This window comes from Salvia splendens, chromosome 15 (genome assembly GCF_004379255.2).
Source record: "Salvia splendens isolate huo1 chromosome 15, SspV2, whole genome shotgun sequence".
Classification (NCBI taxonomy): Eukaryota; Viridiplantae; Streptophyta; class Magnoliopsida; order Lamiales; family Lamiaceae; genus Salvia; species Salvia splendens.
The window spans coordinates 3,442,604-3,468,928 of NC_056046.1; the positions used below are offsets into that span (position 1 = coordinate 3,442,604).

Below are 26,325 nucleotides of genomic sequence, written 5' to 3' on the forward strand. Positions count from 1 at the left end.
GTTATAGACATCGATAGATATGTTCATTATGTTATAATACTATCAATGATAGTGTAATTAATTGAATTATTGGAATGAACCATTAATTAGTGATGTTTTGAAATACATGTTGTTGGCATCATTGAAGGTCTGGAAATGGACGAGACTATAACCCACAAGAAAACTGAATCATAAATTATTTTTGAAATATTAGAGAGAAATAATATCATTATAGTCCATGATGCCTTATTAATATCATTTACTTAAAATTAAATATTGTATTAATTGGATCTGATTTATCGAGTATTTGTAACTGGTAAAGAATAATGCTGATCCTAATTAATAATTTTGGTCATCAATCATCATAAGGTCTTGAAATAAACAATGTCCAAGTGCTAAATAATCAATCAATTTTCTAGTGTTGCACTTTGGGACATATGAATCACGACTCAATCTTGATTCCGTATCAATTTCGAACCCCACATTTGACAACAAATGATGTTGTTTGAAATTGCTAGAAAATAAATTGACCATTATTAAACTAAATGAATACCATTGTTATCAATCTGAAATATCTTTAAATTGGTGACAAAATTATAACATGAATCGATAATAAGTTATTTGAAAATTAATTATAATTTCGTTGATAAGTGCATGAGTGGATCAAACCCACTTTAGAATAAAAAAAACTTAAAACAGTAAGAAAATCATACCCAATGGAAATTTCCAAGTAATTTTCATATCATAATGGGAGATCTCGAGGAGACCACACAATTATACATAGCCCAACATTTATTAATAGGAAATGTCTTCAAATTGTGTTATTGATAAAATTTTGCCCAAATGTCAAAATAAAAACTAAAAATTGCCCTCCATTTGGTTTTTCATGCCCACTTGATAACTAGTACTCCCTCCGTCCCATAATAGATGTCACACTTTCCTTTTTAATTTGTCCCACAACAGATGTCACATTTCATTTTTTGAAAAAAGTTCTCTCTCACATTAATATAAATATATTATTTTCTCTTTCTACTTAACACACAAAACAACATCTTCTAAAATCTCTTGTCAATTCCCAAGTGTGACATCTACTATGGGATGGAGGGAGTACTAAAAATGTATTTATATTTTTATGTATAATCAAGCTAAAAAGATGACGAACTATTAATTTAAAAGTAAGTATATATATAATACTAACAAAAATAGAGTATATGAAAAGCATTTCATCTCGTCTTTTGTTGAATAGATAATAATATCCACATGGTTATAGCATAATTGGGCCGCAATTTAATCGCATGGACACAAAATTTATGGTTTTTAATTAAATTTATTTTGATGGCTAAACTATGTCACATACATTTATAATTAGTTTGTGAGTTAAAATCATCGCTATAAACAAGAAAACTAGTTCACAGTTGAGACAACAACCTTTTCCTTTGGGCTAATGTTAATTGAATTTAATTTTTTTAATAAATGTGCAGATGAGTGGAAATATGGATTTAGTAATGATTTATAAATATTAGTACTATAGTAAGTAAAATAAATGTATACTAAAAATTGCTAAAAAACTTATAATGAGATTTAATCTCATAATATAAATTTTAATACAAAATTAATAAAATAATAGAGAAATAAAAAAGTGTTTTAATTGAAATAAAATAGGCTTAGTTTCAGCCCATTAATATGGAAATAAAATAGGATTAGTTTTGAGCCCACTAAAAATAAGGTCTCTTTATCTCTCCCATTCAAACAATAATATCGACTCCTTTTCTATCATTGTACCTAGGGGTGGTTCGGTACGGTATACCTTACTATGAATGTCATACCATATACCGTACCGAAAATTACGGTATGACAAAACACCATAACGATACCGTACTTAATTTTCCGGTATACCGGAGTTCGGTATATCGAAAATTCGGTAAGGTAGTTTTTTATACCGTTACCATACCGTATTTTCAGTACACCGTACCACATTCTGGTATACCGTACTTTTGTGTTATACCGAACTGCGGTACGACGTACCGTTATACCGGAAAAAAACTATTCTACACAAAATATTCAAAAAAACAATTCTAGTGTTCAACTACTTCAAAAAGTCCAAAACAATTAAACTTCATCACAATCAAATCTTGTTCATACAATCATTCTTTTTAAATTTTAGTATAAATATAACATATATATGTATTTTTATATATAAAATAATCAATCGGTATACCGAAGCGTCGGTATGCCGGTATAGGAAATCTAATACGTTATCGTACCAAATCTTTCGGTATGATATGATACCTTACCAAAAACTACGGTATACCGAAAAATCAGTATTATCGGTATTTTTTCGATACGGTAAGTCTGGTATTCTGATATTTCTGTATAATTCCTCACCTATAATCGTACCGCCGACATACAAGAGCACACCATCATTCCAAATGTGGAATGAACGTCCATCTTCTCCTAAAATAGTAAAAAAAATTCTTTAGAATATATAAATATGATATAAATATTAATTTTTTTATAAGAGACAATCACCTAAATACAGTCCAACCCACAGCTTGGATCGAAGTACCAGAAAAATCAACAAGCTGCCCAAATACAGTCTAACCCACAGCTTGGATCAAAGTACCAGAAAAATCAACAAGCTGCCCATCCATCTCCGGGTAACTTGGGCATACGCAAGAGTACGTCGACATCTCATCTCCGGGGAACTGCCAAAGCCAGATTGCGCCACTCTCAAAAGCGACAAAGACACGATCAACACTAGCTATGATTATACCACACAAACCCACGTTGTCTTTGTGGTCCAGCTTATACTCATCAGCCACTAAACAGAAGCTTGAGTGCGGTTCACCATTGACGTGAGTATGCTGCTCAAGGTGGTAGATGGCTACCGTGTCATCACAAAAACCTGCTGCAATGTAATCGCTGCAGGCTGCAGCTGGAGATTGCCAACCTCTAGCAAAAAAAAGCTTCCTCTGAAGCCCGAACCTACTAGGGAAATGAAGTATGGTTGTACAAAGTAAATTCCCCAGACATGAAAGCGATGTACACCATGCAATGGTCAATAAATTGCCGACAACATGTTAATGCAGTTTTCCGAATAATCTCAAATTACCATACACATTGATCAGTCTCATCCAAAACATCTTTGACACCTCATCATGCTTCAACCCAAAGTACTACTCCATCAATTAATATAAGAAAAGATGAAAGTTAACACCTAAAGTCATTGCTCTGTAAGATAAATTGACACCATTCTAAACAAACCAATAATTTAACCACTAAAACAACAAAACAAACATATATATCAACTGTTAACCAGTGGTAAGAGAATACTGCGTCCATCCCTGTGCATCCCTATGTTGAAATATGAGATATATAATATGTGAAAATATATAAGATGGTGATTGGAGAAACTAAAAAAACACTTTATTTGTCAAACTTTTTAACTTGTACAGAATTATAAACTCACTCCTATTTATATAGGCATTCCTTTTATTCTAGAATTTATAACTCCACTTTTTAATATTTGCTATATCTAGATTTTTATCTATAAAAATCTTATATTTTACTAGATGATATCTATTTTTAATTCTATATGTAGACTACTAAAATGTTTAGATATTCTACTACTACTAGCTAAGTGCATTGATCATATTTAACTTTTACTTAAAAATAATACTTTCTCCTTCACCTGAAAATATAAATTCGTTTCTTTTTAGTACAGTCTATTAAAAATAGAAACCCTCTATTTTAGTAAATTTATTCTTCTCTGATGAGTTGAGAACCATTTTTCACTAACCCACTTTTTTTACTATTTATCTTACTTTATCAATTTACATTAAAACTCACATATTTCAAAAGTTTTTATTTTTTTGGGATGAATGGAATATACTCATTAGAAAATTTAAAAATGAGTGATTAAAAGTAGGAGTATTAAAAATGAAATAGAACAATAATTTTTATTCGAGCTTAAGTTGAAATGATAAATATAAATTGGAGCCGAGCCAGCCGGCCCGTCAATTTGAAACCACTCTACAGAGTAACCGACCACGACCATATAAGTCGGGTCGGGTATCGGATCCGAATGCGAAAATGACGTAATAATAAAGCAAAAAGTAAAGTAAACAAAATGACACGTGGGAGGAAGATAAATTATCTGATTTGTGTGTCACGTGGAATTTCCCGTCTTCACACTTCACTCACCACTCAACTCTTCCATGACCAAATCTCCAAATCCAATCTCACTGCGCCTAATCGTAAACGCATACATATATATACATTCCTCTGTGTGTTTGCGCGCGTCTTCTTCACTGGAGATTTCCCGCTGTTGATTTGGATTTGTGTGCGGATCGCTCGAAATGTGGTCTCTGCAGTTGTCGAATTGCAGAGGCTTCGAGCAATCGCAATTCGCCACCGCCGGATTCTCTTCGGCTCGGAGGGAGCCGAGGCGAAGCAGCGCCGCCGTGATTCGCTCCTCGTTTTGGGGAGGAGCTTTGGAATTGTGCGATGCGGAGGCGCGGGCGAGGAGGCGGCTGCGGATGCTGGCGCGGAGGAGCTCTAGGGTTTTTGCCGAGCTGAAGATGAATCTGAATGAGTACATGGTGACGCTGGAGAAGCCGCTCGGCATCCGTTTCGCGAAGTCGGCTGACGGGAAAGTGTTCGTGCATGCGCTCCAGAAAGGGGTAATGGTTTTGCAATTTTTATAATTAATTAGCCGTTGATCGTGCCGGAAATGCTCACTCGATCTGTTTTGAGATGTTATTGAGTTCAGGAGATGCTGTGTTTTCGGTATGTTTGGAGGATTTTTGATGTCCTTTAGTGATTAGAACAAGTGTCGATGCAGGGTAATGCTGAGAAATCGAGGATAATTATGGTTGGGGATACTCTGAAGAAGGCAGGTGGATCCGGCGGGAAACTTGTTGAGATCAAGGATGTCGGTGATACAGAGTAAGGATGTTTACTTTTCGCTACCAGATTATGATTATGCTGTTGGAAAACCAGAATGCCAGTGTATCCCCCAAGTTTTCCAGTTTATTTCATTCCACGCGATTGTATGCAGGAGTCTTACGAAGGAGAAATCTGGTGCTTATAGCCTTGTCCTCGAGAGGCCATTCGCTCCCTTTCCAATCCACCAGCTCCATCTTATGGATGGTATTGACATCTTGTTTACGGATGAGGCGTCTGAAAATGCTGAATGGGGGCATGGAAACTTCCCACTGGAAGAGTATGCGCAGGCATTGGAGCGGTCAAAAGAGGAGCTATATTATAATCATTCTCTCGGTATGCGCTATAGTAAGGTGTGATCTTGACCTATTCACATATCTTACATGGATTGGCTTTGTGTAGTGTCTTACTATGACAATGTAGAAGCTCTGTTAGTTTCTGATGTTCATCAAAGAGGGCACAAATTTTTAAGTGCATGTTCTTTCGTCTACATGGATTTTTACTGTAAATCGGTTGTGTACCTTCATCCTATGTTTTGTCACTATAATCTTGTATCTCGTCAGTTACTTTGGGTTTATATTGTTTGAAATACTTTTTCCTCCAAACAAATTCATCCTATCTGTTCTAGCATAAGTTACATTCCATTAGGGTCTTTTCAACTAGAACTTTAACTTATCTGCTTCTACACTGAAACTCTTAGTATTAGTGTATTCTGTTACAATGATTTAGGCAAATCAGGTTCTTGAAGTCCATCATTTTATTCTTACAGATCACAGAACAAATTTATGTTGGATCATGTATTCAAACAATAGAGGATGTACAGACAATATCTACAGCTGCAGTAAGAATTCGTGCCTTCACCTCATTTGTTTACCCCTTGCTTTTGGAAACTTCTCCAGTCTTTGTTCTCTAGACATGTATTTTACAGCTATCATCCAAAAAATTTTCTTGGTCATTTCATGTTTAATTGACTGCCTAAAATAGTCTATAATGCCCTTCTCAGGGAGTCACTGCTGTGCTGAATTTCCAGAGCACGTCCGAAGCTGCAAACTGGGGACTTGATCCAAATTCAATCAATGAGTCATGCCAAAACTCTAATATCCTAATGGTTAACTATCCAATTAGGTAATGACAGTCTCACCTTCTGAGGAATGTTTAATTGACCAATGCTGTCTTTTTCTGATTCTAAATGATCTGCCTTTATTTAAATACTATCAAGTTTCCTGATTAATAAAAACTGCGAAGATTATACAAATTATTTTTCTTTTCTGAGATGTAACTGGATACAAAATGATTAATCATGTATTTGATGTAATTTCTTTCCTACAATGTTTCATCTAACATTTTACATTTTCAGAGATGCAGATTCTTTTGATATGAGAAAGAAATTGCCGTTCTGTGTGGGTGTCCTTTTACGATTACTCAAGAAAAATCATCGTGTGTATGTAACTTGCACAACTGGATTGGACCGATCACCCGCTTGTGTGATTGCATACCTTCACTGGATGACTGATACTTCTCTTCACGCGGCTTACAATTTTGTTACTGGATTACATTCATGCCGGCCTGATAGGTATATAATTTGTGATAATCAGTCTTGTTATGCATGCTTTGTCCTTGCTAGGAGCCCAATGTTGAAATCTGTACTTATTTATAACTCTGTAAATACATTGAATAAAGATGATTTAATGCAGACCTGCAATTGCCTGGGCAACATGGGATCTCATAGCCATGGTTGAAAATGGCTCACGTGATGGACCTGCAACGCATGCGGTGACATTTGTGTGGAATGGAAATGAGGTGAGTGGATTATTGCTATCCAAACAAACTTATGAGAATAAACGAATGGGCAGTGTGTGACAGATCAATAACTCATGGAGTAATATATGTGATTGTCATTCTCACTATCCTCAGATTCTCTATTTATTTTTGTTTTTCCAGGGGGAAGAAGTATATCTGGTGGGAGATTTCACTGAGAACTGGAAAGAGCCAATCAAGGCGACCCATAAAGGTGGCCCAAGACATGAAGTTGAAATTAGACTTCCTCAAGGGAAGTAAGTTTAACTAATTCTATTTTTTGAAAATCCCAAAGGTCTTCAAGGTGCTTGTTAGTGGGCTTATGAATGTTGATATTTGCATTTTTGCTTGCGTTATGATATCTGTGAGCATCAAACACTCATATTTTTCTTTGAAACAAAACTTGTTTTGATGAGTACTGAGCTCCAGCTTTAACACTATAAGGTGGCAAATATATATTTCCCAATTGTTGTTGTAGACTAACGGGTTGAAACATATATTTCACGGAACTGCATATCGTTGGAATCTGTCTCATAGAAATTCCTGCTGGTCAGTGCCTAAAAGGGCTCTCAACTCCCCATTCACTGTCTTTGTTGTAAGTGACTGTAACTGTACTGTGTCAGTTTATAGTTTAGGATCTAGGCTGCTTGAATTTGGTGGGACTGAAGTTCTGCAATCGTAAAGTTTATTTACTTGTGGCAGGTACTACTACAAATTCATAACTAACGGGAACTGGAGGCACTCGACGTGTTCACCTACAGAAAGGGATCAGAGTGGGAATCTTAACAATGTGATTGTAGTTGGTGACACTGCCAGCGTAAAACCTACCATTCAAACCCAAAACAAGGTTTGGAAAATTTATTGCAAGAGAAGTTGTGAGTTATTCTTTAGTTTGCAACTATATAGAAGTAATTAAACAAAACTATTGTTTCTCATGATTGCATCAAGCACTGATGGTTCTTGGACTTTCCTGATAATCAGGACTCAAACATTGTGAAGGTCATAGAGAGGCCATTGACTGAAAACGAGCGCTTTATGTTGGCAAAAGCAGCTCGATGTGTAGCTTTCAGTGTGTGTCCTATAAGGTTGGCCCCAAAATGATGGCTGGAACCCATGAATGATCACCGACACGCCCATTTTTCTAATGAATGAATGAAAAATGGCAAGGCGGCTCACATTTTTCTGAAAAATGTGCTTGTGAGTAAATCAGCTGACACCTTCATACTTGTTGATTGTTGTATGTTACTAGGTTTCATAGTTCCATAGAGTTAATTTCTCAGTTACAAATGAGCTAAGGTCATATATATAGAAAGAAAAGAGTCACAGTTGATACTTTTATGCTGTACGACAGTGTAAATCAAATGCCAATGAATTCCTTCAACAATTCGCTTAAAGACGGAATGCAACATTTCAATGGAGTATTAAAAAGTTGTTCTTACTCATTAAATTTTATTTTCATGATTATAAATTGAGTTCTTATGGAGCTTCTCGAGAATCGTTGGCATAGGTTGTGCAAAAGATGTAAACATTGTTATCGTCGTTGTTGCATCGTGATAATGCATTTGCCGCTTTATGTGTTGACCTCTGCTGTAATTCAATTATGAACTCGAAGCTCATTAACTAGCGAATACAAAATGACCTGCAAGAGTATCTCCTTCACTATGCGTAATATGAAATCATGCATCAAAATTGAAATTACGTACTCCAATATTAGCTGAAAATCGTGCTTTTACTATTTTGTTTAAAACCTAAAGCTAATTCCTCTTACTTATATTGATCGAGTAGCCTGGAAAATTGATTTTACAGAATTATCAAATAGTCAAGTCTGGATTTGTTTCCTAGATTCAATTTACCTTAGTACTACTATTTCTTAATAAATTACCAAATTATTTGACATGTTAAGTTTTTCTTTCCGGCCACTGGATTTGGTTTTATCATTTTACCTCAATTTTCTTAACATGATCATCATATTTATCCCATTAGAAATATTCAATTTCATTGAACATATTAATATATTAATAGTAATATTAGCCTAAATCGGACATTGACGGATTGACTACAACTTTATCATTAAAATGAGTCTTCTTACCCGAACGCACTAAACCCCTCCGCAACGGCATAAACCCTCATCTAAACGGCAATTGAGGCAAAGGGGGTTTAATTAGGGTTTAAGCAAATGCCCCTCTTACTGAATTCGGAAATACCGAAAAGATCAAAATTTGAGCTCTGCTTTTCTGAGTTTTAACATCAATTGGAGCAGAGAAAGGAAAGAAGCAGAGATCGGAATACATGGAGGAAGAAGGAATGGGACGGAAGTAGTTCGTTCAGCCTATTGAAAAGCTTCAGTCAGTTCAAGAGGATATTGGAAAAGTATGTCTACTTTCTTTCATGCTAATTCAAGTTGCAAATTTATTGTACTGTTCAAATTTCATTTGCTCCTGTGTATTATGCTCGAAGCTTTTAGGGAAATTTTTACCTTTCCTTTTTAATTTACTCTATTTTTTCTCGGAAGGGTCAAAAATTTGCATTCATGTGCCTCAATAATTGTTTGAGAAGCGAAGAGAATACACATGTTTGTGACAGTTCACTATTATGGTCTGAAGCCTTAAGATATACTAGTAATTGCTGGAAGTCTTTAACATATAATTAGATGAGTTGTTGAGTTAGTTTGAAATGCTGGATGAATAAAATTAGCTTTGAACATGGCTGCATTGTCTGCTGTATGTGTTTTTTCGCAAATAGTACTATGTTATAGCTACAAAGTTTAGTTATTTGCTAATACTAGGTTCACAAAGTAAGCTTATTGATGAACCTTTTGTTCTGTAAGTAACTAAGAAAGTAAATAGTGGGGCAGAGTCTTGGGTGGGGAGAGTTTTACTCTTTCATAGTTGATCCTATGCCGTTACAATTTGGATACCGAATAATAATAATAATAATTAGTGAACACAGAGCTGGATGTGATGCTGGTGAAACATGGTATTTTCTGGTATTTCAGTTTCAGATTAGCAAGAATCAAGTGAAAAAGTTCTGAAGCAGCAGTACAATGAGATACGGAAACCTGTCTATGATAAGCAAAATGATATCATCAAGTCGATTCCTGATTTCTGGATAACTGCAGTAATTATCTTTGAACTTTATTAGTCATCCTGCCCTCACTGAGCTCTTGAATGAAGTAGACCAAAAGGTTCCATGACTCTACCTTTGCTTTGTTGAAGAATAAGATCAGCCTTCAGCATTATTTGTCCCCCTGTCAATATCTGAATGCTCCACTTTAGGTTTTGGGGTTAAAGGTGAAACGAGTCAAAAATTTAAAGACTTGTGCTTCTATATCTATTTATGTATTTCGCACACGTATAAGAATTTCTAGCTGCTCTGCCAACTAATGATTTAGAGCAGTACATTTTGGAGTGCAATGGACAATTCTTTTTTGGGCGGAGACTATAGCTTTTAAGCTAATTGTTTTGATAATCTGATGGTATTTGCTGGAAACATCGATTAGATTATACTTGTACATTGGAATGAGTTCTGCAGTCCTTCCAAAACATGTAGCCGCTGTCGTACGTTCCCAGAAAGACCCACTAAGGGCTTTGGAGATGTTCAATTCTGTTAAGAAAGAAGATGGATTTAAGCACACTCTGTCAACTTATAGATGCATGGTCGAAAAGCTCGGTCATCATGGGGAATTTGAGGCGATGGAGAATGTCGTGTCAGAGATGAGGGAGAACCTCGATAACAGCTTGTTGGAAGGAGTGTACATTAGTGTCATGAGAAGTTATGGAAAGAAAAGGAGGATTCAAGAGGCTGCCAATGTTTTTGAGAGAATGGATTTTTACAATTGTGAACCTACTCTTTTCTCTTATAATGTGATTATGAATATTTTGGTGGAGAATGGATATTTTGATCAGGCACACAAAGTTTATATGAGGTTAAAAGAGAAAAGGATTGCACCTGATGTGTATACTTATACAATTAGAATAAAATCATTTTGTAGAACGAGTAGACCGCATGCTGCTCTGAGGCTTCTGAATAACATGCCTGCACAACAATGTGAGTTTAACTCGGTAGCATACTGCACCGTGGTCAGTGGATTTTATGAGGGAGATTATAGAGGGGAAGCTCATGAATTGTTTGATGAGATGCTAAGCCTCGGTCTTATCCCTAATGTCACCACATTTAATAAGCTAATTCATATCCTTTGTAAGAAGGGAGATGTCAGAGAGAGTGAGATACTGCTAGACAAGGTTCTCAAAAGGGGTGTTCTTCCGAATTTGTTTACATTTAACATCTTCATCCAAGGTCTGTGCAAGAAGGGCTTACTTGATGAGGCTGCAAGGATGTTAGATGGTGCAACAGGGGATGGTCTTTATCCGGATCTTGTGACATATAATACACTTATATGTGGCTTGTGTAAGAACTCCAAAGGGGTCGAAGCAGAGAGCTACATAAATAAAATGGTCAACAGTGGGTTAAAGCCTGATGCTTTCACCTACAATACACTCATTGACGGGTACTGCAGAATGAATATGGTGCCAAAGGCAGATGAGATTCTTCAAGATGCAACATTGAGGGGGTTTGTGCCCGATGAATTCACATACTGCTCCTTACTGTGCAGATTGTGTGAGAATGGTGACTTTGAGAGGGCTAAATGTATGTTCAATGAAGCTCCTGGAAAAGGTGTAAGACATAGTGTTATTCTATACAATGCGTTAATCAAAGGGTTTTGTCAGCAGGGACTCATTTTGGAAGCATTGCAGCTGATGAATGAGATGGAGCAAAATGGTTGCAATCCTGATATTTGGACCTATAATCTAATGGTAAATGGCTTTTGCAAGATGCGTTGTTTAACTGATGCCAGTATTCTTATTGATGATGCTATGACCAAAGGCCTCCTTCCCGACATATTCACCTTTAATACTTTGATTGATGGTTACTGCAAGCAGCTGAAGATGGGTGAGGCACTTGAAGTTGTTAATACCATGTGGGAGCATGACATTACTCCGGATATCATCACCTATAACACTATATTGGACGGGCTCTGCAAAACTTCAAACTCCGATAATGTGATGGAAACTTTCAAAGCGATGGAGGAGAAGGGTTGTAGACCAAACATCATCACCTATAATATACTCATAGAGAGTTTCTGCAAAGCTCGACAACTAGACAGAGCTTTGGAGTTGCTTGATGAGATTCAGCAAAGTGGTTTGCAACCAGATAAAGTAACTTTAGGCACCCTGATAAGTGGATTTTGTGAAAACAACGATTTAGATAAAGCCCATATGTCGTTCAGGAGAATAGAAAAGGACTATAGACTTTCCCCAACAGTAGCAATGTATAATATCCTGATTAATGCCTTTTCTGAGAGGTTAAATGTGGATATGGCACTTAAACTATTTCAGGAAATGGTCGTTCAGGGATGCCCACCGGATAAGTACACATTCCGATGTATAGTGGATGGTTTCTGCAAGATTGGGAATGTTGATTCTGCGTATTACTATCTTCTTGATAGTATCAAAAAAGGGCTCATTCCATCCCTAACAACTTTTGGACGAGTGCTAAATTGCCTGTGCGTGAAGCATAGATTGCGTGAGGCAGTTGAAATCATATACACTATGGTGCATAAGGGAGTTGTTCCTGAAGAAGTGAACACAATTTTCGAAGCAGATAAGAAAGAAATTGCAGCACCTAAAATAGTTGTGGAGAACTTGTTGAAGAATTCACATATAACCTATTATGCATATGAACTTTTGTATGATGCTGTCAGAAATAAGAAGCTGTTCAGGAAAAAGGCTAATGGAAAAAGTGGTTCGGAAAATATGCTTCCTTAATTATTTGGAGATAACTGTGTGAGAGAAGATCAGTTGCATGGAGAAGATTCTGAAGCAGTTGATATAGACCAAGAGTAAATGGTAATCTCAGGTATCCTGCATTTTGGTTAATATACTCTAGACTATCCTGCAGATTCTTTTGATATGAGAAAGAAATTGTCGTTCTTTGTGGATGTCGTCTTACATTTACTCAAAAATCGATGTATCTATGTCACTTGAACAGCTGGATTCGACCGATCACCTGCTAGTGTGTTTCATACCTTCACTGGATGACTGATACTTCCCTTCATGCGGCTTACACTTTTTTGGCTGGATTACATTCATGCCAGCCTGATAGGTATCTAATTTGTGACAATCAGTCTTGTTATATATGCTTTGTCCTTATAAGGAGCCCAACGTTGAAAACTTGAAATATGTTCTTATTCTTTACTCTGTAAAATATATTGAATAAAGATGATTTAATGCAGGCCTGCAGTTGCCTGGGCAACACAGGATCTCATCGGGATCTCATAGCCATGGTTGAAAATGGCACGACACGCTACGACATTTGTGTGGAATAGAAATGAGGTGAGTAGAATATTGCTATCATAGCCATGGTTCTCTTTTGTTTTTTTACCAGAGGGAAGAAGTATATCTGGTGGGAGATTCCACTGAGAACTGGAAAGATCCATAAAGGTGGCCCAAGACATGAAGTTGAAATTAGACTTCCTTAAGGGAAGTAAGTTCAGCTAATTCTGTTTTTTTTGAAGGGAAAATATTACTATAAGTAGTACTACAACTTATATTTATTTTCATAATATTATACACATGTCGAAAGGATGTCATAAGAATGTTGACATAAGTTGAACCACTCCAAAACATTGAAATACAAAGCAACATGCGTATTAAATATCAGCTTCAACTTCACTGCATCTTAAACCCCTTCTCTTATTCTTCTTCTGTATATTATTCAATTTCCCCTCAAATTTATTGCATTATACAAGATGAAATATTATTATGAAGGTTGGTCTATTGTTGATTTCCAAATCCCATTTGGTTATTACTCTAGCGAAGAATATGGCCAAAACTTAATACATGGGTAATTATTCTAGCATTTACTTTAATCTCGGTTTTTATTTCATTTTAATTTTAATAACCCAATACCCTTTATGCAGTGTTTTTTTTATATATACACTTTATGCAGTGTGTACATCAAATTAGTTACCATTTTTATTGCCAATAACATCACTTAGATCGTTAAGATCTAGAAAATGTGCATTTTTTTGTTGGATGATTGCACCATACTATTAGAATATTTCATGAGGCTTACATAATTTTATACGTTTAATACAATGTATCAAGGTACTAGCAACAAGTAGATGTTTATCTGGGCTTCTCTAAACTCTAAAGAACTAAATCTAATGCATTATGAAGCAATAATTTTGTTATCTAAATAGAAAAGCAATTAAAGTAGTGTTCTAATATAATGCAATAATTTACATAACTTGTCCTTTTTAAATGCTCAATAGATAACAGTTCATTTTATTATAAATAAAAAATTGATTGGATTTTCATGATGTTAAAAGATAAAGTGGAAATTTTTAGCAGAATTGCAACCAAGTTTTATAGATAGGTCTTATCTTCTCATCAGCATTAATTTCGGTGCACCGCCTATTTTTTCTACTTTTTTCTTTATTTCTTCCCCAAATTTTATTCAGAAATTTAGTATCCAATATTCTCTATACTATTTATTAAATTATTTTGTGCACCACAAATTAATTTTCATATCTCTTAATACGTGTCGCCTCGATGTTGGTTTTAGAACGTTTTGTGGAAAATATTGCACTAGATACTTTTTCCGAGCTAGTCAAATCATACAATAATTAAATTCTGTTTGAGTCTTTGTGGTCGTATTTGCACAATATAAACTTCAAAGTTCATATTATATTCGGATATTAATTCCGAAATTGACGGAAATTAATTAATTAATGTGCCTGCAATATTAATTATGTGATGTAGTATTAATTAATTATATGTAATGCATATTTACAAGAACCGTAGTACTACATGTTTAATAGCTACGCCATGCATGCATTGTAAACCTTACGCATTCTAGGCTTCTAGCTTGTATTTAAGTATTTAACATTATATTAATAAATTAAAGGTACTACAAATTTAAAACACAGATGTAAATCTTACAAATGGCCGCTAAATTCGGATAATTATACTTCCTCATTTTCAAATAAGTGACATATTTAGTTTTGATTCTTGTTCCTTTATAAGTTGCATATATGTATTCATTATCATACTTTTAGAGTCATCCCACTTGGTTTCATAGTAGCTGGTTATTGCTCCATGATAGATTATGTGTTTCTTATAGTACTATTATTTCTTAGTTGTTTTGTTTTCGATTTTAGATGTTGTTTTTGCCATCGGAAGAAACGGAGAAAGTATATACTACATTGCAAATTAATTGTCATGAAAACATTGATCCATAGCATAGAAATCAATCTAAGGCATTTATTTCCATTCAAATTTGTTCCACTATTCTATCTACCTCCAATACAATGTAACATGAAATTTGAGGTCTAAAATCGAAACCTAATCTCCGAGTAATAGAAGCTGTGGTTCACTCACATTTCCCTTTCATTATCCATGACATTAAAACACTCTTCTCAATATAAAGCCCTCCAAATCCACCCCCATTGAGCTATGTCGACCTTCAACACTTGCTTCGCCTCACAAATCTTCACCACCACCTCTCGAGTCGCCCTTCGCCCAGTTGCCACCGCTCGCCTCAGCTCCTCTGCCTCCACCCCACCCATCCTCATCCGTAACGAGCCCGTCTTCGCCGCTCCCGCTCCCATCATCCACCCCCTCTTGGTACTCACATTTAATTATTTTATAATTTATTTTTACTAATTTAGAACTATAATGTACAATTGAATAGAAATTTTGTAAGTCCATGATGAATAAGTATGCCACTTGCAAAAATTTAGGTGACTTGTTCACGTGGATGTTCCAATTAGTACATGCACCAAATTTAATACGCGTCGTAGATTGAATGTGTTATATTTATGAGTAAAAAACTTGCTATATATAGAATATCTATAACAACCTTACGTCTATATATTGTCGTGTTATAATTTATAACTCAACTCATTTTCATCTCTAAAATTCACACTTATAAATTTCTAAAATTTGCAGAAAGAAGACATGGGTAAGGACTTGTACGAAGAAGCCATTGCTGGACTCCAGAAGCTTCTAAGGTTACTTGCAAAAATACTTTTAATTTCTAAAGTTTGAGAGAAGAAATTTTTATTATGAGGTGTGACATATATTTATATATGCAGTGAGAATGGAGAGCTAAAACCGGTGGCGGCAGCGAAGATCGACGAAATCACGGCTGAGCTGAAAGCAGCTGACGGCAGCGCTGGCATCTCGTCGGAGTCTGTTGAGAGGCTGAAAACTGGCTTTGTCACCTTCAAAAAGGAGAAATATGAGTGAGACATACACATCGATATCAAACTTCGTTGTTTTCCCAAATATTAAAAATACTAATACTTCCTCTTCGTTGACAATCAATAGTCTTGTTTTTTTATTTTGGATCGTCTACAAAAATTAGTCTCTTTCTTTTTTAGTAATTTTATATTTTTAATGATTCACGCCTCATTTTACAATACTCTACCTAATTTTTTTTATGTCTCTTATTTTACCATTTTTGCCCAGTATTAATAATATGAAGAAAAATGAATTATAACATCGCATTGATTTGAAAATTTAATTCAGGAAAAATCCAGCTCTGTACGGTGAACTCGCTAAAGGCCAGAGCCCCACGGTACATTATTTTTGTTTTTTTTTTTAGTAATTTTTTAGTTCTTAGGTGAAATTTAATCTAATAAATTAAATTTGTGTTTGTATATATACAGTACATGATTTTCGCATGTTCAGACTCGCGCGTGTGTCCCTCGCACGTGCTGGACATTCAGCCTGGTGAAGCCTTCGTCGTCCGTAACGTTGCGAACCTGGTCCCACCATTCGACAAGGTGCGCTTTTTTGAGGGGAAATTAATCAATATTTGATTAAATGGGCTGTTTTGGAAATGGTTATTAATTTGTGCTAATTTCAGACCAAATTCTCTGGAGTTGGGGCTGCTGTTGAGTATGCTGTCCTGCATCTGAAGGTGAAGTAATTAACTAAATTTCATTTATAACACTAATCTTTAATATACTATTAAGGAAGTTTTGAATAATTGGTTAGTAATTTTTGTTTCAGGTGAAGGAGATTGTTGTGATTGGGCACAGTGCCTGTGGAGGAATCAAGGGAGTCATGTCCTTCCCATATGATGGCTCCACGTCCACGTAAGCATGCTCGGAGATATTCACATGCAAATTGTCTCATGTAAAGAACATGAGATCAAAACGCACCTAGTTCCCCTCATATATATTTTGTTGTGATTTGCAGTGACTTCATCGAGGACTGGGTGTCGATTGCATTGCCTGCCAAGAACAAGACATTGGCTGACTGCGCAAAAGACACACCATTCGGCGAGCAATGCGCCACATGTGAAAAGGTAGTTTCAACAATTCACAACGAGCAGCATAATAAATACGTGAATGAAAAAAGTTACTATAGCGTAAATTTCACTTTTATATAGTAGTACTCCATTAATTTATAATGAAACGAGTCAGTAATATGTTACAACACAATTGACATATTTTTGGTAATATTGATTCAAGCATATATCCAATGACAAATAAAAATGGAACAGGAGGCGGTGAACGTGTCGCTCGGAAACCTGGTGTCGTACCCATTTGTGAGGGAAGGATTAGTGAAGAAGACAGTTGCGTTGAAGGGAGCGCACTATGACTTTGTGAAGGGGAGCTTCGAGCTGTGGGCGCTCGACTTCAGCCTATCGCCATCTCTCTCTGTTTGAACCTCTATCGATAACATCTCTCTCATCTTCTTACAATCCTGCCTTTCTATTTTAATTTCCTCGTATATGACAAGTAAAGAATAACCCATTATATCGGCTATAAATGTGAAGGGAGGAGGAGGAGGAGGAGGAGACTCCTTTTCTGTTGTATTTTAATATACCCGTTTTATGTATGAAATAAGAGTTGAGATTTTGGGTATGTCTTTACTGTGTTGTGCCCATTTTTTGTTTGTTTCACTCAATCCATCTCATCTGCCTGTAATAAATTACTTTTTGTTGAAAGAAAACTGAGTGCTAAAATTCAATGTTTTGTGTGTTGTACATTTTTAGATATTTCACCAGAATGGAGAAACAAAATTCTCATGACGATTTGATGGATAATACTATAATGCATACTAGGAGTACCAATTACAATAGCAGCTAAACAAGTTAGTTTATTTACTTGGAAAAATAACAATAATGGTGCCATCAACACAAAAAAATCGTTTCTAATGGGACCCACCAACAACTAAGGTAGTTGAGTCGTATTCATTTTTGGTTTGTTCGAAGGTAGTTGAGTCATTTTTTTTGGATATTGACATCTAATATCATGGAACTTTCAAAAAGTTGAGTTTTTCCCACGAAGGCAAATAATATCACGAACTTTACCTTGAGTTTGTTATTTCCCACCAGTGAAAAATTCCGCCTATATTAATAGATTGAAGAACAAATTTGGACGGTGTGCTTCCAGAAAAACTATCCTCAAAGATTGAAAATCTTGAAACTCTCGAAGTTGTTGTCGAGAAATTACGAAAAAAATCATGATGTTATTTGTCGGAACTTTTTCATTAGTGAGAAATAACAAACTCGGGGTAAAGTTCGTGATATTATTTGCCAATTTTAAAATTCGTAGAAAAAACTCAACTTTTAGAAAGTTTCATGATATTAAGTGTCAATATCCCTTTCTTTTTTTGGTAAAAACTTTATTTCATATCTTATTTTACTTTCTCTTCATCTCTCTTACTTTATTACGTCTCTTACTTTACTCTCTCTACTTCAACCTTAAACAAATCAATTCCTTGAATCCCGTGCCCAAAAGAAATGTCCCGAACTACCTTGGGACGGAGAGAGAACTACTTTACATCTCATATTAAGTAATCACCAAATTTGGAATTCTTTTTTATTTCATTTTACATTGATATGGATAGCAAAACAACTTGTTAGATTCCACCATTGAGACAAAGCAGTTGAAAGTCCCTAAATATGGAGTGACATTTCCTATTTTCTGGGTATAAAAGCAGGGGGAAAGGGACTGACATATTTAAGAAGGTTCCCTAATTAAAAGAATAAGACAATAAATATAATCTCTATTCTAACAAGTATTAAATTCCTATTGTATTGAGAGAGAGAGAGAGGCTTGCCACGATCACAACATTTTGTTCAAGGGTCTCAATTCCTTCGGCACGCCATTAAAATTGCCAGCAGTAACATCTGATTCAAATAGCGGCCTCTCCCCAATTTTCCACTGAATCCCTTCAGCAAGATGCTCCTTGCTTGGCGTCAGCATCACAAAATTGGGATCAGCCCTCTGATAACTGCAAATCGAGTCGTAAAATAAAATTCAATGAGTACTAACTCAATGCATGAAGTGCTAACCGAGCTTTTAAAGAATGCAGAGAGGGAGGAGTAACAGGGGGGTGGACTAACATTCCTTCCCGAATATTTTCGACTTGGATACCGAGACCAAGAGCTGTCTCCCTCTTTGAACGATCTCTAACAGCTGTATGCAAATGCGTGTCATGATCAAAGAAGCGGAGATTATTACATAAATATGCCACAGCAAATGATGGAAACAGACTATGGGTCAGGATGAAGCAAATGGGTATATCCTTTTGCTGTGGTTGCTCTTTAGAGGTATCGCCTTGAGCTTACGTCTAGTTCCCACAACAATCATTGATTTCACCTCAGTATGCGATAGGAGGTGAAAACATGTATATACCTACCAGTACCATGTTTGTGTGTGTGATCGTGTTAGATAGGAGGGAATATCGTAAAAACATTTTCAGTCGGAAAAATCCAATTACAATTACTATGAAGGAAATTAGTATCAGTACCTGAGACGCTTAATGTGAAAGAAGGTTTCCACCATGACTTAAAAGCCAAGGCTATCGAGGAGCTCAGAGGTCCCACCTTACCCTGAGAAATTTACTATGAAGGTTTCTTAAATATTTACTCATTTAACAAAAATGAATACAATATGACAAACATATTTAATTGTTACCTTTATTAAAAAGTTCTTATTAGCTTGCCAAGATGCACCAATCTGGAAACTGGAATCGTCAATATTATTCGCTTGTTGGGTATCATCGACTCTGCAAAGAAAGTATTGGAAGAACTCTATTGACTCACTTGTTTGTTTCAGTATAACATGGACTACAAACAAGGCTTGAAGCCATGTTTCAAGTACACAGCTAATAGCTGGAAATACCTTGTCAGCAACTCAAAACCAAAGTCAATGTAGTTTGTGATTCCAACTACTTCTTTAGGCTCGAATGGATTCTTAACCTGCATTAAATCATATGTTTATTAGTAAACCCTGTCTAAGAAGTTATGCATCAAGAAATAGATTAACAATAGAATAAGCCAGAAAATTTACAGCTTATGATTATAGTTTAGGGTATAGAAATTCCTAATAAAGATTTTTAAAAATACAATATTTTAAATTAATTTCTTGTGAAGAAACACAATATTCCTTAAATGCAACTTGAATTTGGTATACATAAAGTGACATGCAGCGTGAAATCCTCGAATGCAAATTGAATTTAGTATGCATAGAGTGAGATGCAGCATGAAAACGACGAACTTCTTGTGACATTCATTTAGGATAATGCACAGCAAAGCCAACTCGCACTGAAGTCAAAATAATGATACATACTAGCAGTGAAAACATGTGAATACAAACACACAAAATAGCTAATGAAGAGAGTAAAGACAGACTGTGTGTGTGTGTGTGAGAGAGAGAGAGAGGGGGAGAGATACCCGTCTTTGGACTACCACATGCTGGTAGAAAGAAGCAATGAACTGCATATCATTTACAAAGACAAAGTTGTGAGTAGGAAACATGGAGTAACATGCTAGAGCCACATAAAATCTTCCTAAGTGAAGTATTAATAGTTATCAATCATTTTCTAATGACATCCAAAAACAAAGTTCAGTTCAGTCAGTGTAAAAGTTATACCAACAACTTGACTTAGAAGATAAAACAAGGCAAAAATGACTGAAAACTTGAGCTAGAACTCAAACTATAAAAAGAAACCTGAGAATTTTTAGCAAGTTCAAGTCCAAAGTTGAATGACGGGCTCAATGGGCTGTCTGATCCTAGCCCGTAACCCACTGCACAACTCCAATTTGCTAAGTTTTTGTATCTAGCTCCATCTTTGCTTCCAACTACAGCACATCAAGAACAACATAAGTTTTAATCTCAGTATAAATTTTTAGAGACAGCAATGTTTAACAGTTTAATTTCTGTAGTATTTCATTTCTTTTCAATGAGCCTTTTAAAGACAACAATGTTTAACATTTTAATTTCTGTAGTATTTCATTTACTTCCAATGAAGATGGCACGGAAAACATTTATTCAAAATGTACACTTAACCACATATACAATCATAATAAATCATATCAATGACAGCCATGGAATTCAAAATACTGTAAAGAGCCAACCCCACTTTGTTTCCAAATATGCAGAACAACCATGATTAAGTATCCAAAGGAAATATGTGCTCATCTTAGGAATATGGCTAGAAAATAATTCCAACCAGCTTTAATATACCTTCAAAAGAAGCAACTTAATTTCACAGGAAGGTTTACCCCCTCAACCATCCATAGCATTTCAAGTTTGCAAACAACAAAGAGAGCATCTTTAGCTTTAAATAAGAGATGTGTTTATTTATTTTATTAGTAATTCAGAGGCACGAGGAATGTAAGGGAAAAATTAGTACCACACCAAAACAATATGCATTTAAACAAATAAATAGAGTAGGTCACAAATTATTAATTTGAAACTAATGTTCTTGTGGAAGTTCTAGGAAAGAAAGGAAACACGTATTAGTTTTAAAAATAACATACATGCTGGTTCGTATTGCACTCCAGCCGTCAACCTTCCCATCTTGCTTACTAACCATGCGTTTTTTGGGAGTTCATCACACGATTCTGCAAAAGAAACAATTAAGTTGAGAGACGTACCGTCGTTCACACGTGTTGACATATATCCTATAGAATGAGGATATATAATCCAGAGCCATCTTTAATTTGTGGTTTACCAGGAAATGGGACAAATGTAGCTCCAACTGACAGATTAGAAGAGCCATATCTCAAACCCATGATGCCATAATCTTCAGGAGATTTTCTGATTGGTCAAATATGTCATAAACATTGGACAAATGAACAAGCATATTCCAACTTCCCAACATCGCTCTTTTAATTGAAAATCCGAATGTAACCTCTGTTTTAAAAGAATTGGGAAGATGCCAAATGCTCCAAACCCAAACTTGGGATAGTATGCACAGGATCTCACCACTAGAGTTCTGCATACACAACAAATAAAGAGCACAAATATCAACTGTTTTCGATACAGAAGCATATAAAAAGGTTTCATACAAGAAATGGTTCTTACGGTTCTGAGTTTGAAACAGAGATATCAGCGAATGTGTGAGGATCGAGAACATCACTACAAAGAAACAGTGGACCTGTTTTAGCACGTCATCAAGACATAACTGAAATAACAGTTAAATTGTGTCCAAGTATATTTCAGAACCTTTGCCAACGAAACTGTGCGCTTCCTCCAAGTTTCTCATCTGGCTTTTGATTGAGTGGACCATCAACCTGAACATGCTAAGGAACACTACTACATCACAACCTTTATTTTATAGCTAAGGCTAACTAACTGCAAACTTATCCACCTAAAATCAATATGGTTGTCTCTATGCCATTTCCACGAAACTCTAAACCTAAAGTAACTGTTCATCACCATTTTTAGCCTTGCAAAATTTGGTAAAGCGACAGCTAACTATGCAAGTCTTCGTCGCATCATGAATCCAAATTACACTCCTAGACTCCTATTTTGATTCGCTTATTGAAATCCCTAAGCTACATTTAATAAAATAAGAAACGAGCATATGAAAACATAACCGTATAACCAAACGCAATTTGACCATGAAATCACGGATACAGTGGCAATCAAATCGACATGCGGGTCATCGATCGGCTTGAGCATAATTCTCGTGCTGAAATGCCTCGCTTCTTCGAAATAGTCGTCGAAGAGGCATTTCAGGGCCAGCTTTCCGAACAGCATGTTGTAGGACGATTCCACCATTCTACATTGCCGCAAAATAAGCATTCAGCCTCCATTATCACAAAGGGAAACGCAACCAAAAGAAGAAAAAGAACTAGCACGCAAAATAACTGACCTCGTACGGGCGGCGAGAGGGGGGAAATCGAAGAGCGGCGGGACCAGCACCATCGGCGGCGGCGGCGCCGGATCCGAAATAATGGACTTTAATATCATATTCCCCATCTCCGGCGAGCTACAACGTTCTTCTGTAGAATTGGATTGAATTGAATCGAGTGTTTGATTGAGAGAAATGGAGGGAAATAGCGGGATTTGTTTGCTGTGGAAGCGAGTTTATCTCAACACCTCACCACGTGACTGATTCAAACCCCCACGACACGTGGCCGCAGATTACGAGCAGATCCGCATTACGTGTCGTCTGTTGGACCCCACTCCTCTCTCTCTGTGCAGTTCCGTTTGTGCAGTTGGCGCAGTTGCTAAATGGGCTCAAACGGCCGATCTGGGCTGGATAGTTGGGGTATGGGCCGACTGTAAACATATGCCTACTTTTAATTTCATACATAAATGAATAACGAGTTACTATGGACGTGACATATAAAATCTTACTATTATAAAATATTAATAATAGTTATAATTATCAAATAATTTTAACTAAATTATCAATAATATTATGATACACCATAAGTAAATTAGTCGTCTAATTTTGGAGCCACTACAGCTTATGAAGAGTCGTAACTCTCAAATATATTTCTTTCGTTTGTGAATAATTGTTTTTTCCAAGGTGGAGAAGAAAAGAAGAAATATTTTGATGATGAGTCCAACAATATTAATAATTAGTTGACTCCTTTTCAACTTTTAGATTGGTGGCTTGGATTCTTCATGGGCCGCCACAGCTGAAATTCATTTGAAGGGTCCATTATTGTCAAATTTTATATTCACTGTCAATAGATAGTGAAAAATAAAATTAGTAAAGTAAAACAAAGTAATTATATTATTATAGTCGAAATTGAATAAATAAAAGAGAGAGAAAAAAATCATAAGTCGGGTTACCAGTAATTAAATGGGATAATTTTTCTAGACGGACTAAAATAGATAAATATTATGATTGGTAGTAGATGGAGTATATTTCAAAGAAATATAAATTGTTGTTATTATTTTGTATACTTTTTTTTAATTATTATAATGAATACGAATATGTAATTGATTATCAAATTATGAAAATATTAGTGCATAAAAATAAAAAAAGGTTAGAATGTCTTATTTTACACAATATTTTGAAAAAGGTTAAAAAAAGAAAATCAGAATATATCATTTAAATAAAAACAAAGGAAACATACATGTGTATGTGAAATTTTATACTCAATCCGATCTTCAAAAGCGTTCAATGTCCCACATTTACAAATAATGTGCAATTTTTCGAAACATTATTCGTTAACTCACAAATGAGACGTAGGTGCTTTAATGGATCCCAACTTTAATAATTCACTTTCAAACAAAAACGAGGAATTGTTCTTACGATTATTAAAGATTTTTATTTTAATTTTTTTCCTGTCTATATATATTGTAAATATGTAGTAGTAGTAGTAATTTACTAACATATATACGATTTTAAAGATGGGATGGGAATATCGCCTTTATACGGTAGCACGAATTTATCTTTTTTTATACCATTTTTCTGGACTCTACCACAAATCCACAATGAATATACTTGGCAATATCCTTACCACTTTATTCCCTTTGCGAATTCTTTCACAATATATAATATCCTTTGGTGATTCGAAAATTACACATTTGTGTATAATTTATTATAAGTGAGTCTAGTTTAAAAAATGGCACTTTTTAGTTTTTACATACCCAAAGTTGAGCCAATTTTAAATACGATCACTTTAATTATATGTAAAACACAACCTTTAATTTGTTTTATGTACTGATTCGTGTAGTCTGCCAATAGTGGGATAAATGATCTCAATTACATGAAATATTACGGTTGAAAGATTGATTAAAACAATAATATATTATAAGGATCTACTCCATTTAAATTAAATTTTAATAGTACAAGGACTTGTGCATGCATTTCGTGATATTGTTAATGATAGTGTTGCTAAAATTTTATTTGGAGATATGCTAAACCCTAAGTCAATCTTTTAAAATTAATTAAATACTACTATGACTTACTAGTTTCAATAGAATTACGTTGACGCATAATGAGAATTAGATAAAGGTAAAAGTGGAAGATGCATATATCAATTTAGTGGGAGAAAATAAAAAAAGAATAATGTATCTTTTTCTTCCAATGGGTTCTCAAATTCCAATTCTCCACCACCATTGTTTCTCTGAGGTCTCCAATCAATATTATAGTACTCCATATTTTCGTGGGCAAGCAATAATAAGAAAACATGTACTTATATCTTAATAATGCTTATTTTAAAACATATCTTCATTATAAATTTACACGTTTATTATATGAAAAGTGAGGCTTTTGTTGATCTAAAACTAAAAGTGATTAAACCCTTGATTGTTTCGAACGGGGTGATAAAAATCGTAGATTCATTTTATGCGATAGTTAACGTTAATATCCCCATCATTTAATCTCGATGTTGTTTATCTATTTAAGACTAATTTTCTTTATAAGAAAACATATTTATTCCAGTTTTTAAACGTATACTAAATTAAAGATTTAATTATATGTAAATTGGGCCCACCCTAGGTGGGCTGGGCTTGAATCTTTGGCTGGTGCTCACACCTTTTATTTTTGTATGAAGTTAATTAGTTAAACCTTTTATCATGAATTGAAATCCTAATTATTTTTCGGACTAAAATTCATAGAATGAAGATCATCCCAAAGTTCTTTTCAGTATTCCTATTTCCTACAAATGGATTTGATTTTTTTGTGAATTTCACTAGAAAATCATAATTTTGCTTTCATATTTCTTAGTTTAGAATATCCTTAAATATTTGGATGCTAACATGTCATGTTATAAATTTTGTAACCATAAAAATAACTAACATTTATATTCGACAGATGTACTCACATTCTTATAATAATTATTTCAGGATGTTAGTAGTTTTTGACAGATAAAAGTATTTAAACCTATCATGCTTCCAATAACTTCTTTTAATGTCGTTTTCACTTTCTTTTCCACAAATTTCCACTTATTGGTCGTGGCAAATTTACCATCTCCAATAATAAATCCATATTTAGAAAAATACGAAACCTATATATATATTTATGGTTATATTTTTCGTGACTGTGGAACAAGTTGCTATTTTGTTGACCTCTATATAAACTTGGTGGATAAAATCGTGAGTGGTGTTTATTGCACATTTATTATTTATTCTTAATTTTTAAAATTAAATGTTAACTCATTCTACTATTATATACAAACCCCGCATGCATAATTCATTTAAATTGTTTCAAATAAATAATTTAGTACACGGTTCAGCCTTCCGATAAACACGTCAATTCAAATTCTATTATCCACAAAAATAAGTCACATATATATTTTTTTGGTAAATTTTTTCCTCTAATCGTATGA

The 26,325-nt window shown here is 35.0% G+C and overlaps 4 protein-coding genes across 10 annotated transcripts; 3 read left to right on the forward strand and 1 right to left on the reverse strand.

Moving 5' to 3' along the window:
• Positions 1–4,157: 4,157 nt before the first annotated feature.
• On the forward strand, positions 4,158–8,114 carry LOC121768901 (phosphoglucan phosphatase LSF1, chloroplastic-like). Of its 2 annotated transcripts, none has more exons than XR_006043436.1 (10): positions 4,158–4,661; positions 4,823–4,926; positions 5,039–5,276; positions 5,693–5,764; positions 5,927–6,048; positions 6,281–6,496; positions 6,618–6,723; positions 6,865–6,977; positions 7,199–7,315; positions 7,423–7,563. XR_006043436.1 is itself a non-coding variant. In XM_042165510.1 (10 exons), exons 1-10 carry the CDS (start codon positions 4,338–4,340, stop codon positions 7,819–7,821), a joined length of 1,560 nt encoding a protein of 519 aa, XP_042021444.1. In that variant the 5' UTR covers positions 4,158–4,337; the 3' UTR covers positions 7,822–8,114. The 2 variants fall into 2 exon arrangements, 1 of the variants encoding a protein (XP_042021444.1); XM_042165510.1 differs by lacking the exon at positions 7,199–7,315 and adding an exon at positions 7,702–8,114 and having other exon boundaries at positions 7,423–7,567.
• Positions 8,115–8,785: 671 nt separating this feature from the next.
• LOC121768151 (putative pentatricopeptide repeat-containing protein At1g74580) lies at positions 8,786–13,439 on the forward strand. Of its 4 annotated transcripts, none has more exons than XM_042164529.1 (4): positions 8,786–9,090; positions 9,661–12,636; positions 12,769–12,882; positions 13,013–13,439. In XM_042164529.1, exon 2 carries the CDS (start codon positions 10,239–10,241, stop codon positions 12,543–12,545), a length of 2,307 nt encoding a protein of 768 aa, XP_042020463.1. In that variant the 5' UTR covers positions 8,786–9,090; positions 9,661–10,238; the 3' UTR covers positions 12,546–12,636; positions 12,769–12,882; positions 13,013–13,439. The 4 variants fall into 4 exon arrangements, with proteins under 4 accessions (XP_042020463.1, XP_042020461.1, XP_042020464.1 ...); XM_042164527.1 differs by having other exon boundaries at positions 9,670–12,636; XM_042164530.1 differs by having other exon boundaries at positions 9,670–12,626.
• A 1,772-nt stretch (positions 13,440–15,211) lies between these two features.
• On the forward strand, positions 15,212–17,765 carry LOC121768152 (carbonic anhydrase 2-like). The gene is made up of 9 exons (XM_042164531.1): positions 15,212–15,407; positions 15,732–15,793; positions 15,878–16,027; positions 16,314–16,362; positions 16,454–16,570; positions 16,654–16,707; positions 16,800–16,885; positions 16,989–17,097; positions 17,296–17,765. Exons 1-9 carry the CDS (start codon positions 15,237–15,239, stop codon positions 17,458–17,460), a joined length of 963 nt encoding a protein of 320 aa, XP_042020465.1. The 5' UTR covers positions 15,212–15,236; the 3' UTR covers positions 17,461–17,765.
• Positions 17,766–18,645: 880 nt separating this feature from the next.
• On the reverse strand, positions 18,646–23,102 carry LOC121767485. 3 transcript variants are annotated; one of them, XM_042163754.1, is made up of 14 exons: positions 22,908–23,102; positions 22,670–22,814; positions 22,256–22,323; positions 22,115–22,168; positions 21,942–22,025; positions 21,762–21,847; positions 21,568–21,651; positions 20,756–20,886; positions 20,479–20,520; positions 19,928–20,004; positions 19,721–19,811; positions 19,554–19,635; positions 19,147–19,219; positions 18,646–19,034 (listed from the first exon to the last, which is right to left on the reverse strand). In XM_042163754.1, exons 1-14 carry the CDS (start codon positions 23,012–23,014, stop codon positions 18,866–18,868), a joined length of 1,293 nt encoding a protein of 430 aa, XP_042019688.1. In that variant the 5' UTR covers positions 23,015–23,102; the 3' UTR covers positions 18,646–18,865. The 3 variants fall into 3 exon arrangements, 2 of the variants coding, with proteins under 2 accessions (XP_042019688.1, XP_042019689.1); XR_006043122.1 differs by having other exon boundaries at positions 18,963–19,034; positions 19,147–19,438; XM_042163755.1 differs by lacking the exon at positions 22,908–23,102 and having other exon boundaries at positions 22,256–22,332; positions 22,638–22,755.
• Positions 23,103–26,325: the final 3,223 nt, after the last annotated feature.